The 19,890-nt window shown below is 50.2% G+C and overlaps 1 protein-coding gene across 4 annotated transcripts in view; it reads left to right on the forward strand.

Moving 5' to 3' along the window:
- Window positions 1-19,890, forward strand: part of LOC120498491 (rho GTPase-activating protein 7-like) — a 51,215-nt gene continuing 31,325 nt past the window's right edge. For 3 of the 4 annotated variants that reach the window (XM_039701313.1, XM_039701323.1, XM_039701315.1), the window contains exon 1: window positions 1-282. In XM_039701313.1, coding sequence (XP_039557247.1) covers window positions 156-282 — 127 coding nt within the window. In that variant the 5' untranslated portion in view covers window positions 1-155. Of the gene's footprint in view, window positions 283-4,049; window positions 4,313-19,890 lie in introns of those variants that run through there. The other variant, XM_039701314.1, reaches the window with a different exon arrangement.

Below are 19,890 nucleotides of genomic sequence, written 5' to 3' on the forward strand. Positions count from 1 at the left end.
TGCCCCGCCGGCTCCTCGCAGCCATGGGCCGCAGCCCCTGCAGCCTTCTCCTGGGCTGGAGCTGCTCCAGCCCGGCTTCAGAGGCAGCAGCTGAGGGAATGGATCTGCCCTGCTCCTGACCTGTGGCTGCAGCGCCAGGCTGGGGTGTGGTGAGGATGAGGATGAGGATGGCGGCGCGGGCGAGGCCCCACCTCAGGAGATGCCTCAGCGAGCACCCCGGGGGCTCCACCGGCTGGGCCTGGGATGGCTTCTGGAGAACAGCCAGGGAAAAACGCCTTGCAGGTCAGTCCAAGGGCAGCTGTAATCCCACACTGGTTGATTCAGGCACTGGGGCTATGGCCTTGATCAAGGAAGGAAAATACCTTTACTTTTTTGGCGCTCCTTTGACGTTGCGGCATTTTCCATCGCACCACAGGCTGCTTTTTCACTGGTGGGACCATGTGGGTATTTTGAGCTGATGATTTGTACTCAGAGCTGGAAATACTCAGATTTCTTTAGAATTACATTTTACAGTTTTTGTTTTGCTGGCGTTTTGTAGACATTTTAAAACATGACAGTGCCAGTCAGCCGCACAGCGCCAACACTGCAGTGCCCAAAAGTGACCTGAGTCACTTTTAAACCTTCACTGTTGGTGCTTACAGAAACTTGCGAACTTGAACCCGCCTGGTTCTTCAGGAAGCCTTTCTAGTGTGTCAGAAATAATCCTCCTCTGTGTCCAGCCACCTTTCCCCACGCCTTGCACCCATGCAGAGGTGGGCAGAGCAGACCCTGGCGCTGCTGGGGATGGAGGTGGCTGGGGGTGGCAGGTGAGCCCATGGGAGCGCTGGGCACACGGCCTGAGCTGCTCCTGCTCTGGGCTGCATGGTGCCCAGCAGGGATCTGGCTGCATCCCCGCCAGGGCAGGAGTAATAACTGCTCCAGTCACTGAAAATGGCTTTCTAGATTCTTTTTTTGTCAAGCAGCTCGGCAGGCTGTGAATAGATGTTTCCTCCCGGGGCTTGTGTTCATCTCACAGAGACAGGAGGTTTTGTTGTAGCATTTTGATTCTGGCCAGATGGGTGTCCCTCTCTGCATCCCTGAGAGAGAGTTCAAAATGAGTAAAGGTATTTCTCTTTTCCCCAAGCCCACACGCTCTTCACTTGTTATAAGCAGACCTTTCAGAGGTGCCAAGGGGCTGGATTGTTGTTGTAAACATCCCTGTTCCTCTGACAAAGCAAGAGCCAAGTTACCCTTTGGGCTGAAGTTGTCTTTCAGTTCACAACTAGGATGGAGCAAAGAGGCTGTCAGATTAACTGGGGACTTTCCGTGGGGGAACAGGATGTTGGGAATTGCTTTTGTGTACACAATCGATGATTTTTGTGCCTCCAAGGTCCTCAAACCACTTTGAAAATCCTAGATTTAATTTGAGTGTGCTGGTGATGCCTCTGGGCTTTTGTGCTGGGCTGAAGAGCAGCACAAACCCAGCCACTGCTGGCATCTGTGGAGCCCATCCCAGCAGAGCAGCACTACAATCCACTGGAAGCAGTGGGGCTTTCATCACATGCTGCTACGGGATGTGTTGGTCAGGAGGAGCGTCAGGCATGGCCATTACTGAGCAGCTGAGTCACACAAGTTCTGCCAGGGGGATGGTCTCTTTCTTCTGCTAAACAACAGCCAGAACTCAGATTGCAGCTCTTCACTCCGGATGGTGTGGAGAAGGCTCAGCACCAACAGGGAGCCTTTTCAGCTGTGAGAAAGCAGCATGGACATATTTTTATAAGTAGAAGGGACAGAGCTGTGGGTGGTATTTGCCACCCTGCACCAGGTGTAACACAGCTGCTGTAATACAGCTGTTCTTGGTTTGCCACACGTCCTGTGAGGTGACAGGACACCCAAATGCTGATGTGAGTTGCGTGCACCATCTCAAGGTGACTTCCTGGAGGAGCTGGCAAAGGTTGGCTGCTTTTTTGACAACTGATGCCAGTGCTCCTGGATTGCTGTCCTCAGCTCAAACACCAAATCAGTTTCAGGAAAGAAATTGCTACAGTGGATAATGCTTCCATAGGAGACTGCATAATAGATCCAGCTGTGGATCCCTGTGATTCCTTCTGGCCACATGGTGACCAGCAATGACAGAGGGGAGCAGCAGGAGCCTGTAGTGCTGCACTGGGGTGCCACTTGGGTGGGTGCTGAAACTCTCAGCACTTGAAGGAGCCCCAGAAGAAGGCCTTTAAATTTACTAATTTCTTATTAAAGGAAATTTATCAAATGTTAATTAAGGCAAAATGGTGATGTTTTCCTGGTGCTCCTTCTGGTTCTCTTTCCATCTTTTGCCCTGGCCAGCCCCCTCCACGCTGCTGCCCAGATGGCTTCCAGCTGCCCTGCTGCCTGCATGGCTTGTGCTCCCTCCCTGCAAGCTGCACACAAATGTCCTGCTCTGCACTGTAAACAGGCTAAAAATACCGTGGTGCTGCTCCTCTGAGGGCCCTGGAGTTCAGAGAGGCTGGGAAGGAAGCCGGGGTCAGGCGGCCCCCGGGGAGCGGCGTCACATGGAGGCACAGAGCCACGAGAGGGGCTGGCTGCAGAGACAGACAGCATATCAGCCACAGCACTGCTGTCCTGCTGTCCTGCTGTCCTGCCCGGGTGAGCCAGCGGTGCCAAGTCTCCTCAGATTAGTGTTCATGATGTGCAAGTGTGCAAGATGTGACTTGGAATGCTCCAGGCCTTTGTGCTCCTCTTTTGAAGAGGAATTTTTGTGTTTTGTACTCAATATCTGTGCTAGGTGATGCAGGGACCAGTGTCCTGCAGAGTGCTGGCTTCTCCAGGCACTGCCACCCCAGTCTGCTGGGTCCCTTTGCTGAGGGTGCCCTGTGTGAGCCTTGTGTTTCCATATCCTCTGGGAAAGGAAGTCAGGAAAGTCTGTTCCTTCAGACATCCCATTTCAGAAGGCATCAAAAGCTAATTTCAGTTCTCACCACACCCATGTACCTCCTTAAGGGATGTGACAATTCTAACCACACCCTGGTCAGGGTGACCAGGACCTGAGTCTGAATGTCCCCCTCCAATGACACAGAAGCCAGTTCCAACCAGAAACCTCATCAGTGGTAGCAAATTTCAGTTTGAATCATATGTGTATTATTATATTTTACTTTATTAATGCTTAACCTTGTTAGCTGGTGTGAGGCTGTGTGGCACAGGGTGAATCAGCAATGAGCACCTCTCAGGCATCCTCTGTGTGCTGTGAGTGCTGAAAACACAGACCAGGGCCCAGCACTGCTCTGGCAGCCAATGACAGCTGTGTCTCTGCTGTTGTACACTATCTCCTTTCTCCATCTCTGCACTGTAATGTAAGTGTAAGTGCCCCCTGTGTGAGCTGTGGCAGTGGGAGCCAGGGCTGAGCTGTGGGAGCTGCTGCTGCCACAGACAAAGGAGGGATTCATGCAGGGCTGAATAAATGCCTGTGATGGGCAATAATAACACCTTAAAGCCCAGCCACAGCACGAGCACCCTCCACCTGCCCAGAGCCCCACGAGCTCCAAGGCTCACTGAGCTGGCATGAAGGTGGGTGCTGCCTGCTGTGCACCCAGGGACTGCTCACTGCGAGGGAAATCCAAACCGTGCTCAGCTGCCTCTGCTCCCGACAGAATGAACTCCATAGAGACTTTGTTTTAAAGCAAATAACCTTTGCTGTGCCAAAGAGTTTCAATCTAAAAGACTTCTGGTGCAAAAGCACTGGATTTAAGATGTTTTTCCCATCGCCTCTGGCAGAAGCGGAGCAGTGTCAGGGTGGTGTCTGCAGTGCAGCACTCAGCAGTGGGCTTTGCACTGAGCTCACTCTGCTGGGCCGTGCTCCAGTTCCTCGAGGATTCCTCACTGATGTAACCGTGGTGCTTCGAGTACCTCTGTGCTCCATCCCCCTCCATCCAAACCGTGTGCATCCTGTGTTTATCCTGCCAGTATTCCTTGGCGGGACCCATGCCACCCACACCTTTGGCACTGCCCAGCATAATGCCTGTGGCAGGCTCAGCCGCAGAGGCTGATGAGAGGTGGCAGTGGGAGAGGCTGTGCACAGTTCCGAGGGGCAGAGAAAGGAAGCGGCGTGTCAGAGCCCCGGCGGGATGCGCAGAGCGGCTGGAGGAGCTGTGACCGAGCTGCTCTTTCCCAGGGAGGATTCTCCACCCCGTCCTGGGTGGGATCTCGGCTGTCCTGCTTAAAGCCGAGCAGATGGGGTTGGAGTTCAGCCGCCCCAGGCAGGACTTGCTGGCTTGCAGGGACATAGGAATAACTTCTGCACAGGACAGTGACCCGCTGCAGCTGCCTCTCCCCATGGAAGGTAGGAGGAGGTTTGTTTTCTTTCCTTGGTTACTCTATTTCTTTAAGGTTTTTGAACCAGCAATCAAACTGTAATGCAATTAGCCAGAAAACAAGGCACAAACTCGGGAGGGAATGGCAAAGGTGTGGGTCTGGCTGTTCCCTCCTGGGATGTGCTGCTTCTATTTGGGCTCACTTAACAGAAAACAGACAGGTTTTCCATTATATATTTTGTTTAGAATTTAAAAGAAAATATTTAATTCCTAGGAATTTTGAGATTTAACACTTCGGCATCTGCAAGTCCTGCAGTGGGCATTTGGTGGCACAGCACAGATGCCCTGGAGAGGGGTAGGGGCAGAAGGGCCCTGCCTGGCAAAGGTTTGTCCTCTGGAGGGGAGCAGCCACCCATCCTGCTGCCACCCCAGGGAGCACCAGGACCCTCAGTGCTCCCACAGGAGTCTCATCCCTGTGGTGTGAGCACAGCCAGGGCAGGGAATGGCTTTCCCATAGGGACCAAGTGGGGTGGCAGGACTGGGAAAACAGCAGCAGCAGGGACACTCTCTGTGGGGACAGCATGTCAGGCCTCCAGCATCAGAGGAGGTCACCCTGAGCAATAATGCATTTTTCCTGAAAAGCAATAGCAAAGGGGATCTGTTTTCTGGGAGGAAGGAAGGCGAGAGGGACCTTTGGGGTGGATGCCTGAGCGTGCAGCAGTGTGTGGCTGTCACCCAGCACGAGCAGGGGCTGCAGAGGGACAGTGCTGCTGCTCCAGGCCTCCCTGCTCAGCTGTGCTCCCACGTCCTTCCCGTGTCCCCAGGGGTTTCTCTCTCAGCTGGCTCAACCCTCGCATCCTCTCTTGCCCCATTCCTGCTGTGCCCAGATCCCTTTGCCAGGGCTGGAGCTCCCCAACAGCAGGAACTGGTGCTCCATGCTGGGGCAGTTCTGGAATTTCTCTGGCCATCAACTGGGCCAGTCCCAGCTCCTGCCTTTGCCAAAGGTTTGCTTTGTAATGCCCAAAAAATCCTACAGCAACTCCGACAGCTCTGTAGGAGGGTATTAGGCATCTGCGTGTCAGAACGTGGCCTTTGCTTTATTGCTTCATGTAAAACACTTTGTATTCTCTGGGCAGGGAGGCAAGGGTGGCAGTGAATGTTTTCAGAAAGGGAATTAGTGTCATGTCCCTTCCCAGCGACGCTCCCCTGTCAGACAGACCCTGGAGAGGCTGCCCAGCCTCACCAGCAGCTCTGCTCTCACATGGATCTTGCAGGACTGTTTGCCAGGACCACAACTGGGAATAGTACTGCATTTCTTGTCCTTTGCCTCTCTATAAAATAAATCAAGCTGAGTTTTCAGCCCTCTGTTTGCTGATGCTCTCTGGCCAAGTTTCGAGTCAATTTATTTCTCATTGCTCTGCGTCACCCTGGCAATGTGCCGAGCACGACAACTGGGGAGAAACACAATTAGTTTGCTGCATTTCAGGCCAGGGCTGAGCATCCATCTGTTGGTTCACACAGGTCTCCCAGGCAGTAGTAGAGGTGTACTTTTTAAGGTAGAAAATTACTTGTGTTTTGGAAATGAATAAATTGTTGACATAAGCTAAGAGTCATGAGACAGGCATGGGTTGAGTGCCAGGTATTCACCATAAGAGCATTCTGCCCTGGAGTGCTGCTGCAGTGACCACTGTGGGAAGTGACAGAGGGGTGCTGGCGGAGGTCAGGGAGGGCTGTGCCACAGCCAGAACCCTCCTTTAGCCATGGCTGCTGTGCCACAGGGGCGCTGGGCAGGGAGAGGCCACCACCCACCCACCTGCTCTCTGTGGGCTCATTCCTGGGGACAGCTGCTGGCAGAGGCAGCAGGAGCACCAGGCATGGAGCCCAGCCTGAGGTGGGCAGCAGGGCTGGAGCAGCCAGGCCCAGCAGAACCCAGGGGGCTCTGCAGTGCTGAGGAAGCTGCTGGGGTCAGCACTTCTGGCTGGCAGCAAAGTCCCCCCTGTCCCCAGCACCAGCCCTGTGATCAGAGAGCTGTTAAGAAATGGGGAGGTGTTTCTGGGAGTGTTTTGGTGTGGCTTGCTGTTCTTTTTGGTATAAATTTGCTGTTTCAGCTTCTGAAGTTCACCATTTTCAGGGTTCACACTTCCAGGGTTAACGTTATCTGACACCTGCCAAAAATCTGGATCTCCAAAAAACCTGACACCTGCCAAAAACTGGCCCAGCAAGCCTTGTGCAGCAGGGGGCTGAGCACACACGCTGCCTGCTGTTCCCATCCCTCCTCCACCTCATCCTGCTTCCCTCAGTGCTCCTGGGAAAAGGCAGGAGCTGGAGCTGTTGGAAGGAATGTTGTGTGGGAAGGGAACTTGGCTTCTCTGGTGAATAAATCATATAGAATCCGTTTTGCGCATTAAACAAAGCTTTATGAAAGGCAGATACAAAGCAGAGGCCCTGCTGGTGGTTCAGGAGGTTTTGCTGTGGTGCCTGACATCCTCTGGCACTGGAGCCTGGCACCACTGTAGGTCTCAGCCTGCTCAGACACCTGAAGCAGGGCTGGTGCTGCTCACCCTGGTTTCAGCTTCCCAGGGCTCTGCCACTGCAGCCTGTGCTGCTGTTTCCATGGTCCTCCAGGAGCAGGGAGTTTGAGGGGGGCACGTCTGGGGTGGAGGCTTGTGTGAAGAGGCTGGTGCTCATGTGCTGCACAGCAGCTTCCCACTTTGCTGCCCAGTTCTGAACTCTCACACAGGAATGAGGATCTTCTTGAAATGTGACCTTTTTTTCTCAGTTGTGCTCCCCATATTTGGTATCTGTTTGTCCCTTCTTTCACAGAGCAGCCCAGTAATCAGATGACATCCCTGACTCATGCTGCCCAGACATGCACGATGGGGCCTTTCTACTTGTTAGGAAAAGCCTATGGATTTAATTTCTTTATCATTATTCAGCTAATATGGAATATATCACTGATGGTGGTGCTTTAAATCGAACAGAGTCTGCAAAAAAGGGTGAAATATAAATAAACCTTGCCAAAGGACGGGCAGGAGGTGGAGGTGAATGTGCAGGAAGGGCACAGGGTGCCCTGTCTGCTGCTCCACCTCTCTGGTCTGTGTGCCCCTGGCTTCTGGGGAGTGTTGGCAAGGCCCTGAGCTGGTCAAACAGCAGCACTGGTCACTGCTGGGGGACACAGGCTGAAAGCCATGTCACAAATGGCCCAAGCTGCACACCAGACATGGTCCCTGTCACCTGCACACCTCAGCCTGAGCAAGGAGCTGTCACACTCTCACACCTGCTCACACATTCAGCACTCCCTGTCACACAGAAATACAGGTTTAGGTGTGCAGAGACACCTCAAGAGCGTGTGACACAGCAAAGCTGGCTGTCAGGGAGCTCTGGGAAAGGCCTGTCAGACACAGCTTTCCCTGGGCTCTGGGGTAACTTGCCACTAGATGTCACAGTGTGCTTGGGTTTGCAGGGACCAGGAGTGCCACTTGTGCTGGGGACCCCCAACCAACCCACCCTGGCAGGGCAGAACTGCTCCCTAAAGTCCCTTTGCTGGACCAAAGCACACAAACAGCATCTTTTTGTCTGTTCTTGTCTTCTAGAGCAGTTTTGGAATAATTTTTAGCTTTCATGTGCCACTCAGCAGAGTCTGAGAGACCAACAGGTGACTGGAGAGGTTCACATGGTGCCAGCCCCTGGGGGTGACCCTGGTGGGACCCCTGCCCTGGCAGGGATCAGCAGCCCTGCTCCCACTGCAGCAAGTGTCAAACTCTGATTGACATCAGGTGATGCAGCAGCAGCTCACTCTGTGCCCCAAAGCTCTTGCTCTAAGCAGGGACAAGTTTTGCCACTCCACCACAAGGCAAAGGAGGCCAGCACTGTGCAGCTGCCTGGGGCTGACCTCTGCCTAAAGCATCCCAGGGGCTATTTATAGCACACAGGAAACCACACTGGACCCTGCACTTCCTCTCCCATCCAAGCTGAACCTTTAACTGGCTCGGTAGCACAGGGAGCATTAATTGTGGGTGTTTTTCCACTGAGCACAGGTAGAATACATATGTGGTCACCTTTGGGCAGGCTGGTGATGGGACAGGCAAGTCATCTTCTGAAGTTGGTACAGCTCTGTAAAAAACCTTGGTATATTATTAAAAGACTAGGAGTATAAAAGAGAGTGAAGCATTTGCTGAGTAACTAAAGCAATGACAGCAATTAAAGCCTCCTGTTTGAAGTGGTTTATGAACAGACCCAGACTGGTGAGGCCACCCCACCCACTGCACCCAGGCAGCTCCTGGGTGAAGTGTAGCTGTTGAATTAATGATGGCATCACTCTGTGGCTTACATTTGCCACCAAAATCAAGCACAGCTTTCCCAATCTGAGACTAAACAAACAGCACAGCCAGGGGTGTACAGTGGGATGCTTTTCTTGTGTGTCTCTGATGCTGAGATCAGGCTCTGCCCAGCCTGAGCAGGGATATTGTGCTGGTCCAGCCTGGAGAGCAGCTGCCCTGCTGCTCCTCGTGCACAGGGAGGCTGGGTGGACACAGCTGTGCAGTGAGGGGAGCAGGGCTGTGCCCCTGTGTGCAGAGAGGAGCCACTGGCTGTACCCCTGAACCTGGAGAAATGTAAATAGCAGCTGGTGCCCTGGCTGTCAGCCCCTGTGCTGCCCAGGCACCCAGCAGGGCGTGCTCCCTGCCACAGACAAGATGGATGGGCTGGTGCTGCGAGCCTCTGGCTGCTATTAATGTTCTCCACATGAATCTTCCTGGCCAATAACACAGGATTGCTTTCCTTTGTCTGGGATTGCCTTTGCCCCCTTCCTTGGCACCAGTCCAGACTATCTACAAATCTTTCTTAGCCACAGTTAGTGACTGTGCCTCAGCATCAGGAGTCTCCTGAAACGCTCCGTGTGCTGCTCTTTCCTTAGAGAACGAGAGCTGAGCACAGTCATTCCCATGCCCCAGCAGAAGGTGCTTGAGCAGAGCTGGCAGAAGAAGGGTTTGCTGTGCTGGGGGGCTGGAGCCCAGTTCCAGCTCTGGAGAGGTGGTGTAGCCTCACAGCATTCCATAAAAACACAGCCACAGCCCGGCTCCTGCTCCAAGCAGCCAGTGCCAGGTGGGGCCACTGCCCAAGCCCCAGGGACACCCAGAGTGCTCCTTCCTGTGGCACAGGAGGGTGGCATTACAGATTCACTGCTGGAGGATAGAGCTGGGACTTGGAACAGCAACTTCTTGAGAAAAACCTCCAACACTAAAAAAATTAACATAAATCTAATTTTCTGCAGTTATCACCAATCTCAGATTAATTCTGCAGCATAACCAAAGTGCTGCAAGGCCCCACACTAGTATGTTAAATATGTCCCATTGCATGTACTGAATGTGATTTCCAGACACTGAGGGCTTCTGGAGGAGGGTGCAGATAAGGGATGCAGGCAGGCAGCTGCCCAAGAGCTCTGCAGGAGCAATCTGTGGGCACAGACACATGCAGGGCCCCAAGTTTCCTTTCACTTGTTGGGTTTTTTCACTCTTTTTCTGTCCTTTCAGCCTCAGGTGTGTCAGGTTTTGATTTGCACCAGCAAGGGGCTGGATCTGGAGCCTGGCCATTGAAGCTCTGCAAGCAGAGCCCAGGGCAGCCAGCCCAGCCCTGGGGAAGTGGGGCTCTGGAGCAGAGGGGCTGCAGGGTGGTTCCCTCGCTGTCCCACAGCCTGAGGGCTTGACAGAGGCTTTGGCACTACTTCTCTCCTTCCCTGGGGCTATGTGGATGCTCCTGGAAATGAAGTGCAGTAGCTTCTCCACCTCCTGAAGGCAGAACCGACTTTTCCCCATTTATCCCAGTCTCCTGTTGGTTGGGAATGCAGCACTGACCCCTGCTGTGCTCCCCAGGGCTGAGTGCAGTGCCCCAGAGCTGGGATGTGCCAGTGCCAGGGAGCTGTGCACTGCCAGCAGCAAGGAAAGTGCCTCCCCATTGCTTCTGGGCTCTGCTGCAGAGCTGCCCCACTCAACATCAGTCATGTACAGGGAGTTTGTCTGCCCAAAGCCCCGGGGTGTGGTGCCTGCTATGTCTGCTGACCTGTCTCCAAGGAGAGGAGCTGGAGCCTGGCAGTGGGCAGTGCCCTCAGGCCCCCGTCCCAGCACCCCAAAAGTGTCCCTGGGTCCTGCACTGGAGCTGGGCTGGGCTGGATGTACCTGCTTCCTCCAATGGAAGGGAGTGCAAGCACAGACCCAAATCCTGGGGTGTAGAGCTTGTCCAGCTCAGGGAAACAGAAATTCCTCCCTGGAGCCTTTGCTCAGAGTAGTTGGAAGTGGGGACTGGGATGGCTCTGCCCCAGGGGCTGCATTTTCCCAGGTGAGGGGCAGTGATGATGGATGCCCCAAGTGGGAAAACCCCTCAAGCCATCCTGACCCAAGGAAGGTGCACAGGGGAGGAGCTGCCCAGTGTCTGCCTGAAGTGTCTGGCTCAACATCAAAGCCTTTAGTCAATGGGCATTGTTCTTTTTGGGGGATGACCAGCTGACCACAACCTGGGATCCCTCTGCACAGGCAGCCAAGTCAGGGAACTGGACTGGATGGGGGGCAGGAGGGTGGAATGGAAGGGCTTTGCCTGGGATCCCAGGACTGCTGAGCCTTTCAAGGCCAGCCCTGAGTGCACACAAGCAGAGCCCACTGCATCCCAAGGTGTGGGATCCAGCCTCAGCCTGTCCTGGAGTCACCACAGCAGCTGGCACAGGAGTGATCTGCTGCTGCCAGGAGCACACGATGTTCAGGGAGGAGAGGTCAGGTCTCTTCCTGTTTAGATGTTTTCAAAAAATGCTTAAGCATTTTAGTGGAAAAATGACTGAGGGAACCATCCAAATTAGGAAACAGGAAATACTGCAGTAGCATAAATAGAATTTTGACAGCTGAAACGAGAGGCAAGTGGTTGCCAGGTTGGGCTGGCAAAGATGCTGCTGGGCCAGCAGCCTGTGGGAAGCTCAGCAGCCCAGGGGCAGGTTCTCTCTGGGACACACCTACCCAGCAGTGTCATGCCAGGTGCCAGAGCCAAGTCACTGGGTGTCTCTCACCTCAGGGTCTCCCAACACAGTGCCAACCATCACCAAGATGTGTCCTTCATGTGGAGGACTCCTCATGTTTCCAGCAGTGGATATACTGAAAACTGAGGCACTAAAATCAGAATTTTTATGGAGTATAAATAGCAGCAGACTTCCCTGTGCCAGGTTACCTGTGTGATATTAGCTGCTCAAATCTGATGCCAGCCCTGCCCTTGACTCTCTCTCCCCTTCAACAAATCACTGAAGCTCCCCAAGCCCCTTTCTAGCCATATGTTAAGTTGATGTAATGCTGCTTCTGAGTCTGTGCAATTACTCAATTACTCCTGCATCTGATTGTCAGTAATATGCCCTCAGGGCTTTGCTTCAGTTTTGCCCATCGATTTGCTGTGTCACCTTGAGCACAACATTAAATATACTTTGAATATTCAAAGGAATTTTGCTCATTTATGCCCATGATCATGCTATCCAAACTCCTACTCTGCTCCCAACTTTCCAAGCGGTGTCTGTTTGTTATTTATTGCAAAATTTAAGGATAAAAGCTAACCTAAAATACAAAAGTGATCCGGGGGCCTATGTTCCATTCAAATTCACCTCAAGCAAGTTTCAATGGAGCTTGAAGAGCCTAAGAAAGGTAGATACTTCTGAAAATGTCACCCTAGCTGTACCTGCAGGCTCTGACATCCCACAGACACCTGAATTACCCAGGCGAGTTCCCCTTGCTGATCCAGCCCGTGGCTGCAGAGCTGGCAGAGCATTAAATATGCACATATTGAATGTCTGCTGTGCTGGAGGAGGAGGATACCTCAGAGTGAAATCTGCTGTGCATCCAAATGTTCTCCAAAGCTCAGACAGGTCTGCTCACCCCTGGCTGCTGGGGCACAGTTTGGGGGGGCTGTGGGGTGCTGCTTTCCTCCCTGCTCTGTGCACAGGAGGGGTGGGCTGTGGGATCAAAGAATGGTGTCTGTTTGCAGAGAGCTCTGCTGCAAAAATGAGCAGAGGAGAAGTGTGGGCAGAGCTTATCCTGTCACTGGGGCTGGCTCCTGACTCTGATGGTACAAGGTTTTGAGAGTTTTGCTCTTGAGGAGCAACTGTGGTTTTCTCTTTACCTTTGCTGGAAGATGGCTGTGAAATAGCATGGCCAAGGAGCAAAGCTGCTTTCTGAATATTTTAAGAACTTTTGCCTCAGTTTCTGTGGATGTTGATTAAGAGTAAGAGACTTAGAAAAACAGCCAGTATGGATTTACCCTGGGACCATTCTGGGAATGAACACACAAAAATAACCCTTTCCTAAAAATGTTCTTTACAGCCCCACCCTTCAGGAATGATCTTCCCTGCAATGACCCCAGCCTGGACAGCACTGGCAGACCAGGCTGAGCTTCAGCTCTGGTCACACTCAGCAGTTCCTTTTCACAGTGCAAACAGCTCCCTGGAGCCTGGGGAGATCTGCTGAGGATGCACGGAGCAGAGTGGGTGAGGGCTGCAGAGTGTGGCTGCCTGTCACCCCAGCCCAGTGAGAGCCATGGCCTGGGGACAGGGACTGGAGGGGCAGCAGCAGCATCTGCTCCCCACCTGCCTCACCTGCAGTGCAAAAGTGCACCAGGAGTTGCAGTAATGTCAGCACACCTGTACCCAGCTTGGCTGTGCCAGTCAGTTCTTGGAATCTGTGAAGTGCTTCATGCTCCTTGCTTTATGTAACAACACTGAATAGAAATTACACTGGTGTGTAATTTCTGCACACGCTCCTGCTTCTACACACAAGCCTGAAACCACTGAAAGTCACCCAGCCTCAGTGAAGATGAGGGCAATGATAGACTTGAATGTTTTAAACAAGTAAAGCTACAGACCTCAGCTGTGCTCTGATTATTTTCTTTGAATTTGCTTCCTTTCCACTGCTTTTTTTATACTGAGACATAAATAATCTTAAATTCCAGATCACCCATGGGTCCAGAATTTAGCTGTAACAGGGACTTCTGCCAACTTCTACAAAAGGATTTTGCTAACATGAAAGAAAATAACTCATACATAATAAACACTCCTCCTGACCCACGTTATCCTTTTGCATTTAAGGTCAATCATCTCTGAAAGGAGCGGGGGGGGAAAAAGAGATAAAGGAGATGCAGAGAGTCAGCTGCAACAACAAACTAAACCCCTGCATGAAGGTCCTCCTATCAGGGCTGTTCACAGCTGCCACTACATTTTTTCCTTGGCCTGAATAATGTAAATACTGGGCTGGGGAGTGCTTTCCTTTACACTGGTGTAAATCTGGGCTGCAGCTCCAGCCCTGACCTGGCCATGCACACACTTTACCCTGGCAGCCCTGCCCTGGGGTAGGGACCTGCTTCTCAGAGGAGCTCCCATCCTTTGATGCTGGCTGCTGTGCTCAATAAAGGGCGAAATTCCTCTTGTTTCTTGAAATAAACTTGCAAACCCCTTGACCTTCCTGAGCTGGAAGAATATGTTTACAGATTGTTTAATTCCATTTGTCTTCCTGAGTGTGTGAGAGGGACGGCAGTGTGGCTGAGGGAAGGGGGAGCTGTGCTGTGTCACCAGCCTCTTTTGATATCAGAGACAAACCACTGATGAATCCCATCCCCTTCGAAGGGCACAGCCATTCCCATTACTTTTTGGAAGAGGAAGGAAAGGAATTATTTACTAGAATCCCCTGGAATTTTGCTTTATATAAAGTTCATGAGGCAGCAGTGTAATCTTTTGTGTTTTGTTATCTATTCTCACAACGCCTTCCAGGACACCGGTGCTTGTGGACTTCTAGAAAAGTATCAGGAGGTAATTCTGCAGCAGCAGCTCTTTCCTAGTGTTACACCATCTAAACACATCTCCTTTACACTTTGATTGCTACCTGAAGTCAGGGGAGCCAGGAGAAACAAAGTTTATCAGAGGGCAAGAGGCAAAGCACAAGGAGGGAGGTAACTGACATACCTAAATTAAAGTGTAGAGCTTTATTTAAAGGCTGTAGAAGCTGGAAAAAAGCTTTTTAAGACAGAAACCATCTTTTCTCTGAGGCCTGGGAGGCACTGGGAGGCCTCATGGGTGTCATCACCAGATACTTGCAATAATGTCACTATTTCCAGAAGTCTTGGCACGAGCAGCACGGCAGGAGAGGAATTGTGAAGGGTAGCTGACTGCGGATAATGGATAGTAGGATGAAATTGAGAGGAAAAACTTAATTGGAATTAACTAGCTGAGAAAAGCCTCTTGATCTGTCAGACAGTGAAATTGCCTCCCAGGAGCAATGGTATAGTCTCAACCACGTGGGCATTTAAAGCCAGTCTAATGTCTGTGATTCCCTGAGTTAACTGGAGTATCTCAATAATTGGAACTGACACAAAGATTTATCTTCTTTGATTGACTGGCTTTCATAGAGGCTCATCTCTTTGTGGTGCTGCACAGAGCTTTCAGGGCAGCTGTTTGCACTTAAACTGCCAGGAGCTGACAGTGTGTATCCATTTCAGCTCTTCAAATGTGTTCTTTGAAAAAACACTTAAATGGCTGGAATAGACAGTACTAATCAGTCTGCAGGAAAATGGAGCAGCCTTACCTGGGGCTCAGTGCTATCAATCTCCCCGTGCCAGGGCTGGGCCATCCTGCAGCAGCAGAGCCATTTAGGTGCATTACTGCCAAATGCCCAATCAGCCTGAAAAATTGGGCTGATTTGGCCGAGGCAATAAAAGGGAAAGGTGTTTTGCCAAATGTATAAAAACAAATGGTTGGTATTTCAGTGGTTACAGCAGAGTGGAATTAATCACACTAAGATGATGGAAATTCTCTCCCATGCTCATTTTTCCTGATTTCAGAAGAGACAGTGTGTGGCTAGCCTGAAGGGTGAGGTCCTGGAAGGGCTTTTGTGTTTGAATTTGCCCATTCATTCCCCTGCTGTATGACCTTGTGCATATCTCCTCTCTTACTTTGCCTTCTGTAGGTTTAGGCCCACAGAAAAGGGCACATCCAGCCTCTGGCCTCTGGGTTCCTACTTTATATGATGGCAGCGTGTTGGGAATGGTGTTTGTGTCCTTTCACTTCTCTGCCAGTGACAGACATAGGGAGGGTATCTTCTCTGCAAAAGAGATCTCAGATCTTACTGAGATGGGCTTGTAGTACGCAAAATAGTAGGTCAAGGTGTTTTACAGAAATTGAGAAATTGCTTTTCTGCAGGGCACAACTGACAGATGATTACATGTGCTAGCATCCTAATATTGACAGAAAAATGTGCTTTTTTCTTGGTCCTTCTGAAGCCTTTTACACAGGGAATGCAAACTTGACATCCCACCTTACCCACGTAGCTAATATGTACCTTATTCCTTCCAAACCTTACTCTGCTCCAGCCTATGACATTCCTCCCAGGTGATGCTGGGGACTTGGGAAGCAAAGGAAATGCATGTGTGTTTGCTGCCAGTCTGACTTAGCCACCTTTAGCCACCACTGCTTGGAGAAGAAGGTGAACATTTGCAATGTGCTTCTCACTGCTTGGAGAAGAAGGTGAAGATTCCTCCCTGGGGAGAATGCTGGGGACAGCAGAGCTCTTCAGAGGAACACCTTCCCCTGCACTGGGGTCTTTCTGGACTGTGCAGGTAGAACCTGGGGCACCAAAATGCCTCTTTTGCTATGGAGAAGGACAGCACGTTGGAAATCAGAATTTATAGAGATATAAACTCCCAAGCTGATCAGTGTGTGGATTTACAAACTAGGGATAACCACACCAGGCTGGACACAAGAGAGGAACGAGCTGCTGCTGCCACGGATGAAATCCACTTGGTCTGCTGGCTGGTGGCAGCACCAGAAGCAGCTCCAGGTCACAGCTTGTGGCTGCCCCTGCATGGCTGTGAGGCTGAGAGCTGATTCACAGCTCAGCTCAGCTCAGCTCAGAGCCAGCCTGGCCCAGCACAGCAGCCTGCAGGCGTGCATTTCTCAGGAGTTACACAACCTCAGGCTGCAGCTGAGAAGCCTGAGCAGCACTGCTGCCTCTCCTGCAGGTTTCCTTGCAGCTCCCACCCAAAGACACAGCTTCACTGTCCCTCCAGTGTCTGCCCCACCTGGAAAAATGGAGCTCTGTGCCCTGAGATTTCTGAAATGCTTCACACTGAGTGAAGTCCTGCTCTGCAATAAACATTCCAGGTCACTAAACAGCTCAGGTTCTCAGTGCTCAGCTGGCTCCTCCACTGGCCACAGCCACCACTGCCTAAACGACCTAGTTATGGCAATTAATGTAAATTAAATATGCTCATGTTTTCCCTGGAATGCTGTCAGGTATATGAGGATAATATTCTGATTTACTTTTTAAGGGCAACTGGTTATAAAGGGGTTTTCATCCCATTGGAACATTGTTTTTCAAACTACTCTTTCTTCTGCTATGAAAAGTTCAGATTGAATACAACTATACAAAGCCAGGGAGAAAAGAAACTGAAAATGTAAAGTGAAAATTAAGGAGGCAGTTGATAGTAAATGGTTATTTAAAGATGGTGGGTGGGGGAAAGAGAAAAAAAAAAAGAAACTGAAACTGAAAATTTTAAGTGAAAATGAAGGAGGCAGTTGATAATAAATTGTTATTTAAAGATGGGGGGTGGGGAGAAAATGGGAAAAGGAAAAGAGCAAAAGTACACTTAGAGAAGTAGGCTTTGGGTTACACACGCAAAGCTAAAACTGATTGTTACCATTTATTACACTCTTCTATTAAGTTTCTTCATTCACTCTGCTGTTTTTGGAGTCTCCTCAGGAGGTCATCTGTTCTGCTGAGCTGGACTGTGTCTGCATGTGGGCTCTGGGGTTATCAAATAAAATCCTTCTCTCAGAGATCAAACCCCTTGCAGCCCAGACGGGCCCCACTGAAGCAGCTGGGGCTGGGCAGGGTGTGACACAGAGCCCTTGAGCTGACCCACATGGACCAAATCCAGCCCTGCTGGCCACCAAAGTGTCCCTGCTGTTCAAACATGCCATGGTGGGAGCAAGGAGCATCCTCTCTCTCTGCTGACCTCTTTGCTTCTGCCCCACCATTCCCAGGCTGCTTTCCCACACCTGTTCTTCAAAAAGTCATTGAGGAGCACTGGCCTGAAACTGCCAGCTCATCTTACAAGCCGCAAATCCTGCTGCTTCTCATGTTGTGCAAGAGTGCAAACAAATATTGGTTGTAAAATTATTCAGCCTTTATGAAGCCCAGCTAGATCGTTTGGCTTTTAATAGCATCAGCCCTGAATTACACGTCTGGACTAGACACAGTGCAGAGATTAATTTCCTTTAATTTGTTCCAGAGTAACTCACAATTTAATTTAACTGAGCAGTTCCTTGTTCTCTTATTCTGGAATGATGGATTGTGAAATGCACTCTCTAAATTAATCCAGACACTTGATTTTTGACAGCAGAGTAATCTTTCGCAGCGGTATGCTAAGTATGCTTTTAAAAGGTATGGTGAATATGAATGATATGCACTTTGTTGATGATTTAAGTGTTTACACTTTCCAAACCTTGCAGAAAAAACAAATATGGCTTAGCTGCACTTTGTTTTATAACCCTTCAGAAGTGATCATTCAAATAACATCAAAAGGACTTAAATGGATTTCTAAATTTGATGGTACATGTGAGGGCAACTCCCTTCTCATCAGAGAACTGTGATTTTGAAATGGGGCTGAGCAAAGCTTAGACTATTTCTGATTGCAGAGCTTCCATAGATCATCCAGAAGGATTGCTATTGGAGCCATTAATGGTAAAATATTTCATGTGGGTGCTGTCACTGCTTACGCTGGCTTGATGTTGCAACAGAGCAGTGTCCTTTCCTTTTTGTTTTCTTTCCCTTTTGCTGTTTTTATTTCTTAAAGATGAAGTGGGACATCTGTGGAGAGGAGCAAAGATGCTGTGTATGAATATTTTTTTCTACACTGCCTCCTTTAGAAGAACTGCAAAAAGTTATAGTGCAGTTGAGTGAGTGATATTGATGTAAACCAACCCATCAGGTCCTGTCAGCCCAGGCACTCCCTCACTCTCTATTATCAGAGGTAAGGACTATCTGAATGCCACAGCAGAAACTGCACAGCATTCCTGTGTCCAGCTGGAACCTGACAACAATAGTTATTCTTAAATGTGGGGAGACAAGGCAAAGCCTCCTGTCACAGAAATATGTGGCAGTGCTTTGTGGGCAAAGGTAAATGTCCCTAAACTTAGCAACATATGAACTGCAGCACACACCTACCCATTCATTTTTGGAGGGTTTACACCTACAGAAAAGGGCACATCCAGCCTCTGGCCTGGCACAGTTCTGGGTTCCTACTTTGTATGATGGCAGCGTGTTGAGAAGGGTGTTTGTGTCCTTTCAGTTCTCTGCCAGTGACAGTCACAGGGATGGTGTCTTCTCTGCAAAAGAGATCTCAGATCTTACTGAGATAGGTTTGTAGTATACAAAATATTAGATGAAGATATTTTGCAGAAATTGAGAAATTGCTTTTCTGCAGGACACAACTGACAGATGATTACATGTGCTGGCATCCTAATATTGACAGAAAAATGTGCTTTTTTCTTGGTCCTTCTGAAGCCTTTTACACAGGGAATGCAAACTTGACATGCCACCTTGCCCATGTAGCTAATCTATACCTTATTCCTTCCAAACCTTACTCTGCTCCAGCCTATGACATTCCTCCCAAGTGATGCTGGGGACTTGGGAAGCAAAGGAAATGCATGTGTGTTTGCTGCCAGTCTGACTTAGCCACCTTTAGCCACCACTGCTTGGAGAAGAAGGTGAACATTTGCAATGTGCTTCTCACTGCTTGGAGAAGAAGGTGGAGCTTCATACTCCTTGCAGCCCTCTCTCAAGACAATGCTGTGGTCATCTGTCAGCTCCATGTCCTCTAACAACCCCCACAGCCAAGCCACCCAAGGAAAGTTGTTTGGCTCAGTAAAGGGGCTGTGTTGTGCCTGGACACACATGAGAATGGATGCAACCTCCCATCACAGGTAGACTGGCACCAAGCTTTGCTCTGGTCTTAGGCAAGGACTGAGTGAAATCTGAAATCTGAAGTGAGCTAAAGCACATCAATGTCTTTTGATGTAAAGTGCTTTTATGAACAGGTTTTATTGGTTTGGGTGCTTCAGTGTCAGTATTTCTATTTTGAACATCCTAGAAGCAATCTTCTTCAAATTCAGAATGTGTGAAATACTCTTCTGTTGAGCTCTGAAAGTCTGTTGTAGACAGATATAACAGTGGTAAAATAACCAACACAAAGGCTTTCAGGTCTTAAAACCAAGCTTTACTGCCCTTGCTTCTTTTTCAAAGCAGAAATTGATTATTAAATTGGTTTGCAGTACTGCCTGGATTGTGGATGCCTTTACACCCATCACCTGATAGTGGAGATGTTATGGAAGATACAGCCATGTGTCCTAAAAGTGCATTAAATTAGGACTAAAATCCAACTGGCTTTTTTCTCACACTGCTGTGTGACAGGAGCACTGGCTCAGTCAGTCTCCAGACTAACTCAGCTCCATGGCCTCTAAAAACCCACACAGCCAAGCAATCCAGGGAAGGTTGTTTGGCTCAGTAAAGGGTTGTGTTGTACCTGGACACAGGTGAGAATG

This window comes from Passer montanus, unplaced genomic scaffold (assembly GCF_014805655.1).
Source record: "Passer montanus isolate IOZ18808 unplaced genomic scaffold, ASM1480565v1 scaffold15, whole genome shotgun sequence".
NCBI classification, from domain to species: Eukaryota; Metazoa; Chordata; class Aves; order Passeriformes; family Passeridae; genus Passer; species Passer montanus.